Below are 20,496 nucleotides of genomic sequence, written 5' to 3'. Positions count from 1 at the left end.
GAGAGACGGAGAGGAGACAAGAAGAGGGGTGGCAGCTGATACAGGGCTCCGCCAGTGGGCGACCGGAACGGAGTGTGATGGGGAAGCCACAGACTGTACAAAACGCACGTCTCACTCGAGGGAGCTGGGATGTTTCGACACCTGGCCAGTCAGTCTTGGAGAGCCGCTCAAGGGATTTTAAGTCCCTGGCACTCGCTGCCTGCCTTATGCACTGGTTCTAGAAAAGCCCTCAGCTCAGGGATGAAGAAATCGGCAGGTTGGCAGGTGACTCAGGGGTGTGGGCACGGCTCTGACCGCCATCTTGGTCACTTCTGGATTCCCCAGAGCTGGGAATACCAACCGGTACGTGTGGCAACTCAGTAAGTACTGGCTCAGTGACGAGCAGATGAATGACAATAAAGACCACCTGCACATCCCCTGGAGACTAGGAGACATTTTAGGTTCATGGACGAGAGATGCAAACACAGCAGCGTGTGCACAGCCTCAGGGGGCTGGAATATTCTTTGAGGGAGCCGTGGAGATGGAATCAAGACAGTAATCCTATTTATCAAGCTTTAATTGAGCAGATCAGAGATTTCAACTCCCATGATAGCTGGTGTGTCAAATATCCTGGCCACTTTCACCACAAACCAGGGCTTTTCAACCTCACATAAGGCTCATGGCAAGTTCGCTTCCTGGGCCCCACACATAAGGCTCATGGCAAGTTCGCTTCCTGGCCCCCCCCCCTCCTCAGACCTGCTGAGTCAGCACTTCTGGGAGTGGCCGGCTCTTATGGTGAAATGGACAAATACTCAGAGCTAAGAATCAAGTCTTAAAAATCAATGGTTTTACTTACATGTACTTTATCTGGATATAGCACAAAGGACAAGGAGAAAAATACATCAAACGATTTTCATATTTTCCAAGCTTAACGTTCTTTAGACTCTTCAGTTCACTGAAGAAGAACCAGTGCATTCCTCATTTAAACATGTAAAATATCCCTAATTTTCATCTAGCCTGGGGCGTTTTATTTTTATTTTTTTACGTTTTTTTTGCTATAGGGCATATGTGCTCGCTGGAGAGACAGAGAGACAGAAAGTGAGAAATCAACCCCTGGAGGGATGGCCACGCCACAATTCCTTCTCCATTCTCCTCTCAGGATCTTGGGCACACGCTTGGAGTGAGGTTTAAGCCACTGGGTCTGGGGCTTGAACTATGGTCGACTACATGGGAGTCCAGCCTTGTAACCATTACACCAACTGCTGGCCCCTAGTTCTGTTTTAACATGACCCTAAAAGCAAGTTCAGTTTTCATTTTGAAGTATTTTAGACCTACGGGAAAGGTGTATATGTTAGTTCATTATTGAGTCACTAACAGAAATACCTGAGACTGGGTGATTTATAAAGAAACGGGCTTAATTGGGACCAGCAGTTGGCATAATGGCTATGTCTCTGGACTCCCATATAGCTGACTGAGGTTTGAGTCCCAGACCCGGTGACTTAAACTCACCCCCTGGGGGGGTGATTTCTCGCTTTCTGTCTCTCTGTCTCTCTCATCTTTCTGGTGAGCGCATGCATCCTAGAGCAAAAACCTCTCAAAAACAAAAACGAAACAAGAAACAAGAAACGGGCTTAATAACTCACAATTCTGACAGCTATAAGGTTCAAAGGCACAGGCTGGCAAGAAGCTGGCCCGCAACGTGCCTGACAGAGGCGGAGGATGGCGGCCCGTGCAGAGAGCTACCGAGCTGCAAACTCCTTTTTACAGCAACCAGCTCTTGGGGGAACTAACCCCTTTTTGCAAGAGCCGGAACTCCCTGGATCTTGCAAGACATCATTAATCTATCCTTGAGAGTGTTGCTTCCATGATACAATCACTATGATCCAATCACCAATCACTGGGCTTCACCGTCTCCCAACGTCAAAGTCCAAAACATGAAACTTTGAGGGACAAACCATTAGCCAAGCCACGACAGTGTACAAACCATACTCAGATTTCCTGTACACTTACAGCAGGTTAATTCTTAACTCAGCCTACATGAAACTAAGAGAATCAAAATAGTAGCCATCTGCTATGGTTTGTGTTCCCCAAAACTCATGTGCTGAGACCTCACCAACAGGAGAATCTATGAGATGTGGCCCCAGACCTTGGGCTTCCAAACCCTGAGCTGAGTAAACTTCTATTTTTAGAAATCATCCGGTCTCACGTGTTTGTGTTAACAATGTAATAGTGGACGAATAGCCACATTCATCTTTTTTTTTTTTTTTTTAGAGAGATTTTTGCTATAGGATGTGTGTGCTTGCTGGAGAGACAGAGACAGACAGAAAGACAGAAAGCAAGAAATTAGCCCCCTGGGGGATGGCCACGCCACAATCTCTTCTCTTCCATTCTCCTCTTGGGATTTAGGGCACATGAGCCTTGTGTGAGTTTTAAGCTGCGTGGTCTGGGACTTGAACCATGGTTGACTATGTAGGAGTCCAGCGATGTAAGCATTATGCCATCTTCTGATCCCCAGCATTCGTCTTTATAGGGCTGACTTAGTTTGAATTCATAAGCATTTATAAAGCCCCCACTGTGTGCTGGGCTCTTAGCACTGGGGATACAGAAGTGAGCAAAATGCATTTCTCCTTTGAGGCGATCGTGGTCTGGTGAAAGAACACACATATTTGCATTCATCTATCCCAGATTCAATAGTTGGTGAGTGTTTGGGGCTCAGGGCAAGATTGAACATAGGAGGGGCCTTCAAAAACATCATAAAAAGGGGAATTAGGATAGTTTATTTGGTATAAACCATTGTGAAATCCATGCATAGTTTTTGTCATAATACGTGTGTCACATGAGGTTTTGGAAGACCCCTCGTACACCACCACGACAACCAGGGGACCCCTCCTGCTCTGTTCGTGTCCCTTCCTGTACACGTCCTCCCAGTGGCTTTCTACAAGCTCTGGCCCTGCAGTCTGCAGACCCAGGGAATGAGAGGCCAGGTGCCTGATGGGGCCTCTGTATGTGAATGGGCTCCCTGGTTGCCCAGTTTAAGGGGGATATGTAAGGGAAGAGCCCAGACAACTGATCGGGGGCTCTGTCTACCTGGTGCACACTCCCGAATCCGGGCGCGTTGGTCAGTCCATTTGCTCCTTGATAGATCCCCGCTGTGCCTGCAGGAAGGAGGAACAGGGCACAGATTAGCGTGGCGTAGAGGAGAAGCATACAGCAAGGTGGAATCTTTGAGGTCTGCCAGGCTGGGAGGGCACCTGTGACCCTGGTTACCAAATTGCTAAACTTCAGTGTCCTCAGTCAATGAGGAGAATAAATAACATCTTTTTCAAGGGGTGCGGTGAGAAATGAGTGAGATGATGTACACAGCACAGATTCTGGTCTCACGACGACAGTGCTTGTGTACAAGTACATAGAGATGGGGTGAGAGAGAGAGAAACGAGCCCCCTTCACGAGGTCTGCTCTCACGCCTTGATCCTCCTCCTGCAATCCGCTAGCCCACCCGACCCTGGGCACTGTGCACATGCCTGGCGTGTTTCAGGCTCACTGGGCCAGGGATTCAAACCGTGGTCACCATGTGGGATCTGGCTTCTTCCAAGCAGTGCATTAACACTGTGCCAAAGAGCTGACCCAATAATAATAATTTTTTTGAGCAAGATTTTTGCTGTAGGGTGCATGCCCTTGGTGGAGAGACAGAGAGACAGAAAGTGAGAAGTCACCCTCCGGGGGGAATGGTCACACCACAATCCCTTCTCCATTCTCCTCTCAGGATTTTGGACACACACATAAACACACACACACAGACCTGGCGTGGGTCTGGGACTCAAACTGAGGTCAACTACATGGGAGTCCAGTGACGTCATAACCATTATGCCACCTGTACTTCCCAATAATTATACCATCGTAAACACCGTGGTGCTGTCCATGCCAGAACCCATCTTGGCAACGTTTCTATCTTGTGAAATTGGAACTTCAGACCCATCAAACAGCTGTCCGTTTCTCCCCACCCCAATCTCTGGCCACGCCGTTCTCCTTCCTGACCCCGTGAACTAGGCTGCTCTACGAACATCATGAACACCAGGGGAATCCTACTTGGATTTGTAATACAAAAGTATTTGCCTTTGTGTGACTAGTTTATGTCATCTAGCATAATACTTTCACGCTCATCCACACGACAGCGTGTGTCCGAATTTCCTTCCTTTTTAAGGCTGACTTCCATTCTACTGTGTACATATATTTTGTTTATCTGCTCATCAGTCACTAGACATTCGGGTCACTTCCGTTTTTCGGCTATTGTGAATAATGACAAAATAATGAACAGGAGAGTAGAACTCTCTCTTAAAAACCCTGCTTTCAATTCTTTCGGGTATACACCTGGAAGTGTAATTGCCGAGTCAAATGGTCGTTCTATATTTTAAGTTTTGAAGAATCTTTGTCCTGATTTTGACAGGGTACGCCGATTTACATCACCACTAAAAATGCACAAAGGTTTCAATTCCTCCACATCCTTGTCAATCGTTACTATTTAAATTTTTTATAGTGGCATCCTGATGGATTGAGGGGTAACATTTATGTTTGAAATAAATGAATGGATTGACTTTTCTCTCTGAGTTTCCATTGCCCTGTGAATAAAATGCGGGTAAAAGTGATACTGTTACCACCGGCAGTACAGCTCACGCTAGCTGGTGTTAGCTGGTGCACACGTGGGATGAACCGATCAGTGGGTGGCATTTACCATGCAGCGGGCAGGCCAGGCCTCTCTGAGACAACATTTACTCTGAGACGTGAACAATAAGAAGAGGCCAGTGACAGAAGCATTCTGGGAAAGAGAACTCACAGACTTCGAAGGCCAAGATGCTAAGGTAGGAATTACCACATGGCCATCTCTGGTTCGAATCTCAGTTCCTCTAGTTTGTGAATGCTGGGTCTAGGAAGACAAAATGATGGAAGAGTCCTGTGTCCCTGACATAGTAATACACAACAGTGAAGTGTCCTGGACCCACGGGGCCCCGCAGACAAGACGGTGGAGGTCTCAGATACAGCCTGGGTCCCAGTGACACAAACACACCAGGATTAAGATTCCAGATTCCAAACTTCTAGAGAGTTTGGGAAATGCTCCAAGAGACTAAAACGAAGCTTTCTTAGCATCCCAGGAGGACGGTGGCTTAGAACAGAAACTGCACTGAAATGCTGAAAATAAAGTCTGCTCTATTTTTTACCCCCTTGAGCTCAAAGACTGAGATTTCTCATACCTGCTATCCATGGGACAGAAGGGTTCTTTCAACTTTTCTTTTAAAAATTCACTTATTTTTTCAGACAGAGAGAGAGAGAGAGAGAGAGAGAGAGAGAGAGAGAGAGATCTCCGACAGAGTCCTCATGCCACGATCCACCCCAACAAGGTCATGGGCATTCATGTTCTGCCTCTGGCCCCAGAGGGGTTCTCTATGGCCTTGGAACTGCACCGCACCTCCACTGCGACCGCAGAAGCCAGCCACGCCCTCTGCCTGCACCTCTGGGCTAGCAGTCCATTCTCCCAACCCCAAACTCTTCTTTCTCTTTCTTTGTTTCCTTTGTTCTCTATCACTCCACAGACAATAATTCCCACGGGTTGGATGCACGTCCCTCAATGTGTATGCGTTCTCGTGAAACACAGACTAGCGTTTGGGGGGCAGGTATTAATTCCTGTCACTTCCACGTGATCTGTGTTCACACAGTTTCTGTTTTTACCCAGAAATAAGGTGTAAGACCCTCTGTGCATGCATTCTTCGTATCTCTCCTGCTCACTGCCCCAGGGAGGGCACTGGGGTGGCCCCTCTGCCCGCCACAAACACGGCTGCTGTGAACGTCCTCATGCCTGTGCCCTTGTGAGCCTGTGTGCAAGCTTCCCCAGGACACAGCCTAGGAGTGGGCTGCTGGGTCCTGAGGTTGTCCAGACCCATTTCCCTGCGGGCTGGGTGGGACTCTCAGGACACCTGCCAGCCCGTGCTTGGTTCCCAGATCCCGTGTTCTCTCCAGCACTCGGCATGAATGCTAGCTCGGTTTTGCTGTCCTGGCACTAACATGGTCTCCTCCACGATCTGGTTCACAGTTCTCGGCAGTGGTGACACCTCACACCCCTTCTTGGCGTTGCTGCCCTCTGGATTTCCTCCTTTTAAGGAGATGATGACAGTTACCATGAACACCCTCCTCTCTGTCCTGGGCCACATCCAGCTTCAATGCAATCCAAGTCCTTGAAGCCTCTCGTAACTGGCATTAGCCATCAAATAATAAGAATGTCACCACAGCCTCCATGTATGGTACGCTATCTCCCCCAAGGCGAGCCATCTCATGTGCATGGTTGGCTTTCATCGCCGTCACAACCCCAGGAAGTAGGTCCTCCTGGGGGGCAGCAGAGCGGGGATCCAGGCTGGGTCTCTGACTCTGGAGCCCAGACTCAGCCTATCTCCCAGCTCCTGTGGGGAAGGGCACAGGCCGCTTGCTGCCTCAGTTCTTCTGGACCAACCTAAAGTGACCTCAGATCAGCCACACCGTGTCTCTGACATGCCCGTCAGAATAAAGCCACGGCAGGAGGGAGGAGGCGGCCCAGGACAGCACAGCGCTGCAAAGGATAATGCAGTCCCAGGGCAAACCACGGGTGCTGGTGGGGACAGCTGTCCAACACGGGCGCGAGGAGGAAAGTGGCAAGTTGCAGGAGCAGGAGGCTGTCCCAGCATGCACGAGACAGCATGCCTGTCTGCTGATTTCAGTTAAGTGGGGAATTAATCATGTGAGGAGCTTCTTAGGCAGGTGCGTCTGAGTGGAAGCTAAATGAATAGGAAGGAGCCAGCCACGTGAAGGTGAGGAAAGGGCATTTCAGGTGAGGGAAACAGCGGGGGCGAGAGCCCTGAGCTGGGAGAAACTGCAAGAAGCCAGCGTGAGAGAAATGAAGGGGAAAAGGGAACAGCTCGTGAGAGGAGGTCGGGTTCTTCAAGGCTGAATCCTACAGGGTCTGGGTAAGGTGGGTGTGGAGGGAGTGGTCACAGCAAGACACTGGGGTTTATTTCTGATTGCAATGAGAAACCTTAGATGGGGTTTTTTATTTGTTTAATTTATTTTTAGAGGGATTTTTGCTATAGGATGAATGTGCTCACTAGAGAGACAGAGACAGAGAGAGAGAGAAAGTGAGAAATCACCCCCTGGAGGGATGACCATGCTGCAATTCCTTCTCCATTCTCATCTCAGGATTTTGGGTATGCACACACATATGCCCAGTGTGAGTTTCAAGCCACCAGGTTTGAGACATGAACTGTGGTTGGCCAGGTGGAAGTCCAGCCCCTTAACCACCACACCACATGCTGGCCCCAATGGGGGCTTTTAAACAGGAGCGTGATGAAATCTGATACAGCATAGGAAAGGAACAGCCGTTTGACTTCCCCCAGTGTGTTGGAAACAGATCAGGGGATCACAGTGGACCCAAAGGCCCAATGCACTATTCTCCCCATCAAGGATCTCTGGAGGGATTCTCAGGAATGGTAACCAGAAAGATCAGAGTTTCTGAGACAAACGATTCATGCTGCAAAGCAATTTGTGCTGGTCTAGTCCCAGGGCAGTAAAACAGTTAGAGGTGTCTACACTTCCCTGGTGGAAATCCGACAGAAAGGGAGCATGTGACCCAGGACTGCAGTCCCCTGACCATAACCACTGCTTTAGGGGTGCGCACCTAAACTAAGCAGGTTCATCCAGAGGGGTTCTGGTGGGGTCACCAGGGAAGGTTCTACATCTGAGCAGCCCTGCAGGAGGTAAGAAATTGGAAGCAACTTGCAATTTATAACTCACACATTGTAGGTAGGAGAGCTGGGATTCGACTGGGGGCGGGCAGAAGAGGGGGTCAGACAGCGCCAGGGGTCCATTGTTTTTCATCTCAGTGTTCTCCCACTTCCAACCTGCTATAGTTTCCACCCCACTGGAAGGTTCGCTCATAGTTTCAATAGGTGCTTGCTTGAATCTCGTTGCAATTCCGCTCCCTCTCTCCCTCCCAGTGTGCCCCAGACACTGTCTGCTATACCTTCTGATTCCCGGACAGTACATGGCTGTCTGCTGGGCTGTTTCGATCTTAGTTTGTGTTGCCGGCCATGCGCACTGTGGACACACTGCAATGGCGAAGCCCCATAAATGCACTTTTATATCTGCCTGGAGAAAGTCTGGCAGAGGCCAGGCTCTCACCCTGGGGCAAACAGAGGCCAACATCTGTTCAGTGGCAGGGCGGCCATCCGAAGTGCCACAGTTACAATCTCTGCTCTAAAGTTTCCTGGCAGTAAAGACAAGCTTCTCTAAATTGATACTTTTTAAAATAGAAAGGTCAAGTGCTCACCACAATGACCTCGCACAGCAATCCTTGAACGCCTTGTAAGATCACAAGCCCTGTATCTGTCTGCTCTGGTGGGGCACAGTGCCTCGTAAAATGCTGCGCCGTTCTCAGGTATGCTTGCTGGGGCCCTGGGCTTGCCTGTGCTAAATGTCAGTTGGGCTCCTCCAAAGCTGCTCTATTCGAATGTTTGCCGTTAAGAAAAAGGTTCCTTTGCAGACCCGTAAATTCCATGTGGGTCCATCTAACGTGCCCCAGGAGGAGGTGGGGATAACCAATGCAAAAGCCACAGTTTCCCTTAAGCTGTCTCCCACTTTCAGATCAAAGCCTTCTTGTCCTTGGTCCTAACAGCCGTAATTCACTGCTTGCTCTCGAACCTCACATTGCTTTTACAGGGTTGATGGTCTAAGCAGATGCGGACCTTGGCTTTCATGTCTGCTGGGTTGATTTCCCCTTCTCTAGCCATCTTTTCCAATCTTCCTAGGCGAAACTGTCCAAAGTCCCAAATTTTGGGTGTTTCCCCTCCCCATGCCTGCCATCACCTATGGGTGTTCTCGAGCCTTCTTAAAATTTGGCGGTGTGCTCATACTTCCTAACTTCCTCTGTGTTAGGCCAGCCCAAGGGACAGATAAGACCTGCCCATTTGTCCTGCGAACATTTTGTGTTTATTTTGTATATTGTCTTCTCACTACAGAAGGGAAATTAAAAAAAATTTTTTTTGGATAGGTATTTTTGCTATAGGGCGTATGCGCTCACCAGAAAGACAGAGAGACAGACAGAAAGCAAGAAATCATCCCCCAGGGCGGATGGTCACGCCGCAATCCCTTCTCCATTCGCCTCTTGGGATCTTGGGCACACACGCACATACGCCCGGCGTGAGTTTAAGTCACTGGGTCCGGGACTCAAACTGTGGTCGACTACATAAGAATCCAGCGACATGGCCATTACGCCAACTACTGGTCCCCAGGAAGGAAGTATTTAAACCAAGGGGTTAGTGGTAATCAAGATGAACACTACTGGGCCCGCAGGTGGCATGGAGATTAAGGCTCTGGATTCCACATGGTTGATTATACAGTTCGAGTCTTGGACCTGGTGGATTGGAAAACACACCAGAAGCATATGCTTGTGTGTCCCAAATCCCAAGAGAATGGATTATGGCTTGGCCTTCTCCCTGGGGGGTGATTTCGCACTTTTCCTCTCTCCCTCTGTCTCTCTCTGGTGAGCACACATACCCTGTGGCAAGAATCTAAAACAATACAAAATAAAGCAAAACACCACAACGATAACAAAACCGCACCTACCTTAGAGGTCAGTTGTGAGAACTGCATGAATTAACACGCATCGTGCTGAGAACTGTATCTGGGACTCAGAAGCTGAAACGAACATCCCTCTCATATTAATATCATTCCCCTTGTGCTATTTTTCTTTGAAAAGTTTACTTACTTATTTCTTCAATGAACAATAGAGAGGAAGAGAGAGGGAGAAGGAGAGGGAGGGAGCCCCAGCTCAGGGGTATGGTGTGCTGGTTACTCGGGGCGTCTCCAGATGGGAACTGAGCTCCCAGGTGGGATCGCCCGCAGAGCTGTGTCCCACTGCTGGGCCGCCGTCTGGCCCCTGCTATTTCTCTTTAGCCGGAGAGAACGAGGCGATGAATGTACAGCCATTCGGGGTCAGCACCTTGACCTGGTGTGTTTCATGCTATCTCCCAGGGACCCTTTGCTTGGTATTTTTAAAAATTTAATTATTGCACATAAAAAAAAAAAAATCCAGATTTTGAGCTGCTCTTTGAACAAAAAAGTGGAGGAAGAAAATCAGGCCCACTTTCTTATGTGTAACCATCCGCTAGAAATGAGTAATGCCGCCCCTTTCAGGTAGAACTTACATGACCACATTCCACCCCCACCCCACCACAGTCTCCCCAACACCGAGGAGAGAAGCCATAATCCTTGGCCTTCTTTCTCTCTCTCTTTTTTAAAAAAGAATTATTTTATTTTATTTTAATTAATTGATTAATTTTATTTTGACGAGAGAGAAAGAGAGAGAAAGCCACCAGGTCTGGGACTTGAACTGCGGTCAGCCATGTTGGAGGCCAGCACCCTCAACCAACACGTCGCCTGCTGGCCCCTATGATATCTCTCTTACAGTTAAAATAAAAGTCTCTGCATATCTGTGAATAATGGTGTCCCCCCTCCCTCCCAAAAAAGTCCACATCCCAATCCTTGGAATTTATAAACATGTTACTTTACACACCAATGGGGATTTTTCAGGTGTGATTCTGTTAGGGATCTTTAAATGGGGAGATTATCCGGGATTATCAACTGGATTATCCCAATGTACTCACAGGTCTGTTAAGAAGGAGACCGGGCCGAGTCTCGAATCCCCTGCCCGGCTGGCTTGGAAGTATGCGAGTGTGTATGTTCCCCGGGGCCCTGGAGGGCAGAACGCGGAAAGTGACTGAGCCCTGTGGAGGACCCTTCTCCATTTTTCCTCTCTTATGAATGAGGAGAGGAGAGAAAAAAAGAGAAGAGAAGAGAAGGAAAGGAAAGGAAAAAAAAGAAAAGGAGGAAAGAAGGAGGCAGGTGGGCAGAGTGAGGGAGGAGGTGTAACGGCAGAGGCTCGGGTCAGAGTGAGGGCTCTAACGATGGAGAAAGGAGCCACCCCCCCCCCAGCCCCTGGAGGCTGGATAAGGGCTCCTGCCTCAGAGCCTCCACAGGGAGGCCACCCAGACCACATCTTGATTCCAGAGTTCTGACCCCAGAACTATTGGAGAGTAAACGAGTTCTGTTTTAGGCCACTAAATTAGCAATAAGATGCAATATAGTCCCCATGTCCCTAACGAAAATAGAGCAGGGTGGTCCTGTTTTTTCAGGCTAGCCCACTTCGCGTATCTGTGGCCCCGACCTGCTCCTGGGGGTCTCGAGCTTGCTGCCCCTCTGCTGGCAGCCACCCAGTCTCGGTCCATTCTCTCGTTCCTCTGCACCCCTGCTTCATGCTTTGTGGGGCACCGCTCAGCTCCAAGTTCTGAAATACTCCGTTGGGACAGGATGGGAACACAGTCCCTGCCTTTCTGAGTCTTACAAGGGAGTTAAACACGACATTTAAATTTAGAAAAAAGAAAAATCATTCTTTGCAAAATGTACATGATAAATCTTTAAAAACGGACAAGCCACCCCCATGATATCTTACATTTGTCTTCAAAGTAACGTGGGGAATATAGATGCCATACTCAAAATGAGCATCTTAAAAATAAGGTAACTAAAGCCCAGAGACGTTGAGAAACATGTTTAAGGCTGCACAGCTGAGAACCGGCAGGCGAGCTCCAGCCAGAGCCTGGGCTTGTGCCGTTGCTCCAAGAGGCAGCTCAGATCTGCCGCAACCTTGCCCAGGGACACAGCCAGGTGTGGAACTCCTGATGTCACCTTCGCAGTTCACACTTACGCAGTGGCATCCTTCACGGTGACACACCTGGCCAGAGCTGGCCTGGGAGGAACCCTCTGTGGATGCAGGCACCCACTGATGCGATCTGACCAGTCGACAGGATGGTGCCGAAAAGGCGCATCAGCTCAAAAGCCACACGTCTTCCTGCGCGACTCGAAGCCAGTCCTGCAGCGTGAGCTCTCCGTCAGCGTGCATACCCTGAGTGCTCACGGCGAGGGAGGGCTGCTGCTTTAGGACGAGGTCTGGGAGGACCGGGCAGCCTACAGCTGGTGCTCCACGCCATGCGGAGAGGAGGAAAGATTCACTGTTACCTGTGGGCTATCCACATGCCGAGCTGCTCAGAGCCTGGCACCTGCCCCCAGTGTCCATTCAGTCATTCTCTCTCAAAGCGACAAAGCTGACAAACTTGATCTGGGCCCAGGGCCATTCTGAATAGATACATTTCCCAACTTGCCCTGCAGCTAGGTGCGGTGTGTTAGATCGTACAAGGCCATGGGTAAATGTGTTGGTTGCAACACCTGGGCTCTGCCCTTACAAGGAAGGGGTGGCCCTGTCCTTCCCTCTGGCTGAACGAGGACATGATGGTAAGCCATTCTGGGGGTTACAGACCCTCTCATATTCATACACTGAGACTGAATCCCCTGTGTAATAGCATCTGGAGGTGAGGCTTTTGGGAGGCGAGTAGGGCACAAGGGAAGAGCTTCGTGCATGGGATTAGCTCCAGAGAGCTCCCTTCCTCCTTTTCACCATGTGACGATGTGGTGAAAAATGGCTGTCTATGAGCCAGGAAGCTGACCCCTCACCCAAACCGGATCACGCTGGCACTGATCTCAGACTTCCAGTCTGCAGAACCATGAGAAATCCATTTCTGCTGTTTATTAGCTACCTGTCCACAGTGATTGGTTGGAACAGTCTGAACAGACCAAGCTCACCACCAACATAGGGAGGTGGAACAAGATGGAAGAAGTCTGCTTCCACTCTGTGACACCCAGACTGCTACATCGGAGAGAATTAAGCTGCTCTCCCACTGAACCATTGTTAACTTTGGTCTTTGTCATAGCAGCTGAACGCAGGCCTGAACCTGGCCCAAACACTCGTACACCATTGATGCTGAACAGAACTCTCAGAGACAGCTCCTGCCAACTTTGAGAAAACTCCTCTTGGTTCTACAGCAATTCTGTTGCTTATGCAGATGGCTAGGAAAAGAAGCTGAGGAAGAGGGTGAGGGTGGGCTCAAATGGGAGCTCTTCCCAGTGACAAATCCATGAGAACACTGCTCCCGCTACTCTGGAAATGTGTAACAAGTCTTTAAGACAGGATGTGGTAGGTTGTCTTCAGATATGGCTGCCAAGAATTCCTCTGATTCCTGTGTGCTGTTTGTGTGTGCTGTTTCCCAGTCTACTGATAGAGCTTCTTTCCCCTCTTGTATAATCGAGCTGGCTTTGTGACTTGCTTTGACCCACAGCATGTGGCATAAATAATGTCTTTTAGAGCTGGAATTTTCCACTACCTTCTTCTTGGAACCCATACTATAAGGAAGCTGGCCAGACACCCAGAGGAAGAGAGATCATGCAGAGGAGAATCAAGGTGCCCTAGCCTGCAGCAGCCATCAACCACCAGATAGGGGAGCACAGAGCTGCATGAGCGAAGAACAGGAAAACCACCCAGCTGAGCCCAGCCAACCCAAGAAATTATGAGACATACAAGGGGTCTTTGAAAGTCCATGAAAAATGGAATAACAGTACAAGTTTGTTTAGGTATAAACTTTTAAAAAATCCATGCATAATTTTTTCATGATATGTATTTTATATGAACTGTCTGAAGATTCCCTTGCAATACATTGTTGCTGTTTTAAGCCACTAAGTTCCGGGGTGCTTTATTACACCACAATTACCGATTCATACATAGAAACGACATTTAAAAAAAAAAAAATTCTCCAGGCCCAGTAATAGTTCCTCAAAGCTCTTGCACTTCTCCTTCACAGCAATTGCCTCATTGTAATGTTTTATTTTTCATTCATGATAGAGAATGTGTGCGCTTGAGAGAGTGAACACTCCTTCCCCCACCCCCAATGCGGTCTAGTCATGTTGTAATTCCCCTCTCCCAGACCTCTGGCTTATCAGAATCCCGGGCTCCTATTCATGTGTGTTTCAGGTAGACCTGGCCGGGGATGTGGCTTCCAGCATTGTAGTCGGACATGCTGACTGCACCGCAGAGGCTGGACCTGCAAGTGCAGTATTTTAATTAGGTACATGATTACCTGCTTAGGATCTATTCCCCTCAGGCTAACACAGTGAGAAGCAATGCAGATAAATGGTAAGAAGTGTGTCACTTAGGAGTTTCTCAGTCACGGATTCAGAACCAGGTTCTGTGACTCCCTGGTCGTGTGACCTTGAGCAAGTCACACTGCCTTCCTACGATTCAATTCTCAAAAGGGAATAGTACTTAGAGGATTAGTACTTATAGGATTTTCGAGGCTGCAATTAGAAGATGCCATCAATAAACATTTGTGGATTCAAAGAATAAAAAATTAACCTGGGGAAGGGCCTGGCAGGTGGTGTGGTAGTTAACGGTGCTGGACTCCCATGTGGCTGACTGCAGTCAGGTCCCAGACTTGGTGGCTTGCTTTCTCACTTTCCCTCTCTTTCTCTCTCTCTCACTATGGTCAAATAAAATAAATAAAAAAATAAAAAAATGGATATATAAATAAAGTTAAAGTAAAATAATTCCTTAAAAAAAATTAACCTGAGGGACCAGCAACTGGTATAATGTTTATGTTGCTGGACTCCCATGTAGTCGACCATGGTTCGAGTCCCGAACCTGGTGGCTTAAACTCACACCCGTTGCATGGGCGTGCATGCCCAAGATCTCAAGGGGAAAATGGAGGAGAAGGGATTGCGGTGTGGCCATCCTCCCTGGGGCGGTGATTTCTCTCTTTCTGTCTCTCTTTCTCTGTCTTTCTGGTGAGTGAAGCAAAACCCCCCCCCCCCCCCCCCCAAAAAAAAATTACCTGATAAAAAATTTAACAGCTATTTCTACAAATACCTGCAGGCTGAAGAAACCCAGTGTTCGAATGCAGCCTCTCAGCGAGGCCTGGTCTGACCACCAGATTGAAGGGCGCACTTTTTTGCACCCCGATCTTCCTGATGACTATTTTGTTACTTTTCACCCTCTATGACATGTACCAGGGGCCTTCAAGAAGTTCCTGAAAATGTATATTATGAAACGACTATGTTTTGGGCATCAAAATAAACTCATATTTTACTTCCATTATTAAAGGAACTTTTGGAAGCCCCTTTGTATTCTAAGTATTGGTTTTTGTCTGTCTTTTCCACCACAAAACTAGGTTGTTGTCCGTTTTGTCCATGATGTATTTCAAGTGTCTGACTGGCAGTTGCTGAGAAACGAGTGGGTTCAGGAGCACGCGCACCCGGGAACATGGGTTGTCCAGGGCTCCTGGAGGTGAGCACATGGAAAGTGGCCCCATCAGGCGGAGGCCCCTCACTTCCTCAAGATCCTTTAGCGTCATATGTTGAAAATGGCCCCAACGACAACTTAAATCTACGAGGACTTCAGTGGGAAGGGGGCGCCTGCGCTCTGAGACCAGCAGCAGAGCCCTGGTGTGAAGGGCTCGCTGACACTTGTGCCCCTCGCGGTTCACCAACGGGCCCCGTGCACACTTTCCCGGCTGCTCTCCACAAACACTTACGTCTCTGGCTAAAACGACCTTCAGCTCGACCATATCAAAATCTCATCTCGTCGACCACCGCAAGAGGGAGATAATTACCCCACACCTGTCCGACACTGGTTGGAAAGGTGCCGGGTTCTGCTGACCCACTCACGTAGGACAGTGACAGTGACATCGATGGTGACGGTGCAGGAACATTAATGGAGAGCTTATCACGTGCCAGGGAAGTTCCGTGAGCTTTGTCTGCAGTCCCGCATTTAATCCTCGGAACGATTCTATAAAGTGAGTGTGAACATCAACCCACTTTACAGATGAGGCGAGGTGGGACGGAGAGGCCAAGGAACTCGTCCGAGGCTGCCCAGCAGTCAGGCCAGTCATAAACGGAAGGCTAAGCACCACTCCTGAGTGTAGAGAAGGGTGCTGGCAGGCCACGTGCGGAATGCGGCCCACGCCCACGGCCACGGGCAGCTCCGAGGCCGCTGCCAGGCTCAGCCGTAGCTGGAAGGCACCTGACACGTTCTTCCTGAGACTTCTGCGTGACCTTCCCGGCCTGGCCGCTTGCCCCCCCACCCCTTTTGAAAACATTCCCTTTCCATGGGTTCCCCGCCGGTGCCTCTGTCGGACTTAAATATACATCTGCTCTGGGATGAACTTTCATTCCCCTGGAGTAAGTGTGCCAGTAAAAACAAAAGTGGCCTCAACATGTAGAGGTTCACGGAGAAGTCCTTTTATGGAAAAGTGTAGCATTCCTACTCGGCGCTGAGCACCCTACGCGAGCAGGAGGAACATTCTTTTATCATAGCTCTGGAGAGCTGAAAGGGGCGTGAGGGATGAGCCTCCCTGCCCTCATCCCGCCTTCACTTCTTTAAGCATTTATAAGTACCTACCTGACACCCTTCCAGTGTTAAGCGAGTTCAGGTAAAAATGACCACTTCCCCATTCTTTCTTGCAGCCAGGGATGTCCTCATCACAAGTACAGCCAATAAAACAAAACCTGAAAACTTTGGTTTGCCTAATTGTGGCGCTGCTTGCTTCCCTCCTTGCTTCCCTCTTTTGCCTGCCTGGAATGTGGAGGTAATGGCTGGAGATGAAGCAGTCACCTTGTGACCATGAGGTGATAAGATTTGGAATAAAAGCTGGAGGCTAAGTAGAGCAGGAGAGACAGACAGAGAGAAGCTGGGACACTGTGCTTTCTGTTGCCTGTACCTGAATAAACTCTGATAATGTGTGCCAAGTGCCGAGCGTCTTGTGAGATAAGGACGGCTCCTGCCATATGGCAGCTCAAATCAAGCCCGACTCCTGTGTTTGACAGCTGGGGGAATGGAGGATCAGAGGCTGCACGACCAGGGTCATACATGTATCTGTAACAAAGACAAGGTGAGAACCCGATGTATGTCCTAAGTCTAGTTGTGCTATTTCTGCCCGTCTAAGGCCGTCAGAGTGTGCCAGACACCCCGGGGGTGATGCAGAGGGTCATTTTAGATGACTCTCTTTTTGGTTCTCTGTTAACTCATCTCACAGACAGCCTAGTTCAGAGGTTAAGAGCTTGGACTCGAACTAGAATGTTTGGGTCCCAGTCCTGGCTTTATCACTCATCGGCTAAGCGGTCCTGCATGTTACTGACCTTCTGTGTGCCTCTGTTTACTCTGCTTTACAGAGGAGGTGATAATTTTGGGGCCAGCAGGTGGCATGGTGGTCAAGGTGCTGGACTCCCAGATGGCAGACCATGGTTCGAGTCCTGGACCTGGTGGCTTGCTTCCCCACTTTCCCTTTCTCTCTCTGGTCAAATTAGGAAAAATATAACAAATAAAATAAAATAAATAAATAATGCCTAAAAGTTACTTTTTTTAAAAAAAGGGGAAGTGATCATTTCTACCTTTCCATAGTTGTGAGGTAGCCCCCCAGGATGTAGCAAGTATTAAATAAATGGTAATCTTTTATAATACTTGCTGTTTTCATGGTATAATATTTTCCATCCATTTATTTTTATTTTCAGCCTGAATCTTATTTTTTTTGGGGGGGGGTCAAGGGTTTTAGGCATTTACCAGAGAGAGACAGGGAGAGAAGGCATTTGCCAGACAGAGAGACAGAGAGAGAAGAAAAAAGCACCCCCCACCCCCCACCACCACCACCACCACCAAGTGGGACTCAGCTATGCTGCAATTCCTTCTCCTTCATGTCTTCATCCTGTCAGGATTTGGGGCACATATGCGCATGTTCCTGGCATGATTTTCAAGCTGCTGGGGCTAGGATTTGAACTGCGATTGGTCTTGCAGACTCCAGCTTTCTTAACCACAAGGCTATAGGGCTGGTCCCAATAAATACCAATTATTACTTGTTAAGGAGAAAATCTTTAACACTCACGCATTTCTTTTTGTAACTAAGAGAGAACACATTGCGGGTTTGTAGCCTGGCTAGAATTTAATAATACTGTTTTATTTTTAGTGATTTATTTTTTACCAGTTACCTTCCACTCGTGGCTAATGATTGACTTTCCATTTAAGGTAGTGCTATAAATTTGCCTTTTAAAATGAATTTGTTTTTAAGCCAAAAGAAGTCTGTAAATTAAAAAAAATCAAATAGTATGAGTGTTATTTAGATGTGACTAAATCATGGGAACCTGTGATTGAAGTTAGGGAAACTTTTTTTTTTTTTTTCAAGAAAGATTTTTTCCTATCGGGTACGTGCACTTGCTGGAGAGATAGAGAAACAGAGAGACAGAAAGTGAAAAATCACTTCCTGAGGGAATGGCCACACTGCAATCCCCTCTCTTCCATTCTCTTTTCAGGATTTTGGGCACGCATGTACCATATGCCTGGCATGAGTTTCAAGCCTCCAGGTCCAGGACTTGAACCATAGTCGGGCATGTGGAAATCCAGTGACATAACCATTACGCCATCTGCTGGTCCCGGAAAACTCTTTTTTAAAAACCAAGTTATTTATTTTATTTACTATTATTATTTAATTTTCTATAGGACACATGTGCATCGGGGAGAAAGAGAGAGGGAAAGTGAGAAAGCAAGCTGCCAGGTCCAGGACTTGATCTCTGGTCAGCCATGTGGAAGTCCAGCATCTTAACTACCATGACACCTGCTGGGCCTAAGGGAAACTTACTAGAGAGATCAAGGGAGAAAAATCCGAGCTTCTACCCTAAACCTCCCCTCCCATGGTCATGGCAGACATTACCAATAGATCCCTGTACACTGCCCCACTGAGTTCACCAAGGCCTTGGATGTTCATTGAATGAATTCACCACTGGTTTCCAGGATTAGTCTAGTCTGTTCTGACAGAATCCAGAATCGGACACTGCAAGCTGTTAATGCAAAGAGTAGACCAGAGTGGACTGCCGGCAACTGCTGATGGGCCGTATGTCTTGGCGTGTTTAGGGTTGGGTTTTCGCCACTTACATAAAATGTCCAGCGTGCCCAGATGCTTAGGCACACACAGGCTAAGAACCTGGTGATGGGGGTCATTGCTGGGGCAGAGATCTGGGTGGTGTGGGCCAGAAGCAGGAGGCTTCCTGGTACCTTTACACTACGTGCAAGTATGAACTATTCAAAAAGCTTACTGTGTCATTCAGGAAAGGATAAGGGTTTGAGGTGCCAACATTTCCAGATTTCTTGGGGATCAGAGGGTCCTTTAAATGCTAAAGAACCAAAATTGGATTTGGCTATAGCATTCCAGCTCCCAGGGGCAGGAGTGGCAGCTGAGTGGTGTCCTGCTGCAGTAGGCCCTGTGGATGGTGGGTAATGTCAAGCCCCTGCTGTTATCTAAGTCCCTTGTGGAGGGTGGTTTGTGCCTCCAGGTAGGCTTAAGCTGATCATAGGGCCCCCACGGGGTACCTCTGGACCCCATGCAGCTCTGGATTCACAGCTGGGGGCATGCCAACGGTTTAACAGAACACATGCTGCTGGGTGATAAGCCCCTGGACAGGCCCCCAGGTTTTACGGGTTTACAGGTGTTCCAACCCTCCAGCAGACACTCCATCTCTAGCGGCAGCTCTACACAATTCAACACTGCAGCACAGCATTGCCTCTTGGTCAGAAAGCCTGGGCTCAGGCTGGAGCTCCAGCACTCCCTCACCGTGTGACTTCAAGCAAATCGCTGAGCGCATCTGCACCATAGTCTCCTCCTGGGTCACGTGAGACTGATTTCAGTACCTACTGTGGGATGCTGGGGTTAGAGGACTGTCCCGTAGGATGCACTCAGACCACCCACTGCCATGTGGTTGTGATTTTCATGCAGTTGCCAGAGAGAGAGAGAGAGAGAGACAGAGACAGAGGGAGAGGGAGAGGGGGAAATACCCCCAAAGGGGCATAGTCATAGCACACTCCCTCCTGCTCCCTTTCTCCATCCTGTCGAGGTTTGGAGTACACACACACAAGGTATTTTCCAAGTCATCCTATCTAGGGCTCTAACAGCACGGTCAGCTCTGTGGGATCCGGCTCTTAATCTCTAGGCCACGAAGAGGCCCAGCTACTGACCTTGTGTTTTAATTGCCAGAGAATGTGTGCGCTGGCAGAGAGAGACAGACAGAAAGAGGGAAGAGCACTCCCCAGTGGGGTGCGATCCCACCACAATCCCTCCTCCTGCATTTCTCCATCCTGCAGGGATTTGGGGACCCCACATACACACCCACCCACACACACACAGCTGCCCACAGTGTTCTTCAAGTTGCCGAGACTATGCGCAATCTGGCTCCCTTAACCACTAGGCTACGTGATTAGCCAGCCTGGCTATTTTTTTTTTTTTAAGTTTATTTTTATTTTATTCACGATAGAGAGCAAGTGTGCATGGATGAGAGAAAGAGAGTGAGAGAGGGGCACCCTCACAGGGGCTCGCGCAGTCATCCCCCTCCCCAGCCCTCCAGCTTCTCGGGCTCTTGGGTGCGTGCACACAGGCCCAGCAAGTTCGGGTCTAGTGGGTGGAGATCCAAACATGGTCAGCCCTGAAGCTCCTCACACGGCAGCTCAGTACCAGGCATGGCGCCCCTGGGCCGGGCCAGCGTGGTAGCTTTTTTTTTTTTTTTTTTTAAGAGGTTTTTTCTTTAGGG

The 20,496-nt window shown here is 48.7% G+C and overlaps 1 protein-coding gene across 1 annotated transcript in view; it reads right to left on the bottom strand.

The window, feature by feature from the left end:
- Nucleotides 1-20,496, bottom strand: part of EYA2 (EYA transcriptional coactivator and phosphatase 2) — a 160,993-nt gene that overhangs the window by 95,181 nt on the left and 45,316 nt on the right. Inside the window, exon 5 of the mRNA XM_006158553.3 lies at nt 3,067-3,134. Within this exon, the coding sequence (XP_006158615.1) occupies nt 3,067-3,134 (68 nt within the window). The remainder of the gene's footprint in view (nt 1-3,066; nt 3,135-20,496) is intronic.

The sequence above is a fragment of the Tupaia chinensis genome, unplaced genomic scaffold (assembly GCF_000334495.1).
Source record: "Tupaia chinensis unplaced genomic scaffold, TupChi_1.0 Scaffold000602_1, whole genome shotgun sequence".
NCBI lineage: Eukaryota > Metazoa > Chordata > Mammalia > Scandentia > Tupaiidae > Tupaia > Tupaia belangeri.
The sequence above is the reverse complement of the archived record's forward strand: the minus strand, read 5'-3'. Positions and strand labels throughout refer to the sequence as shown.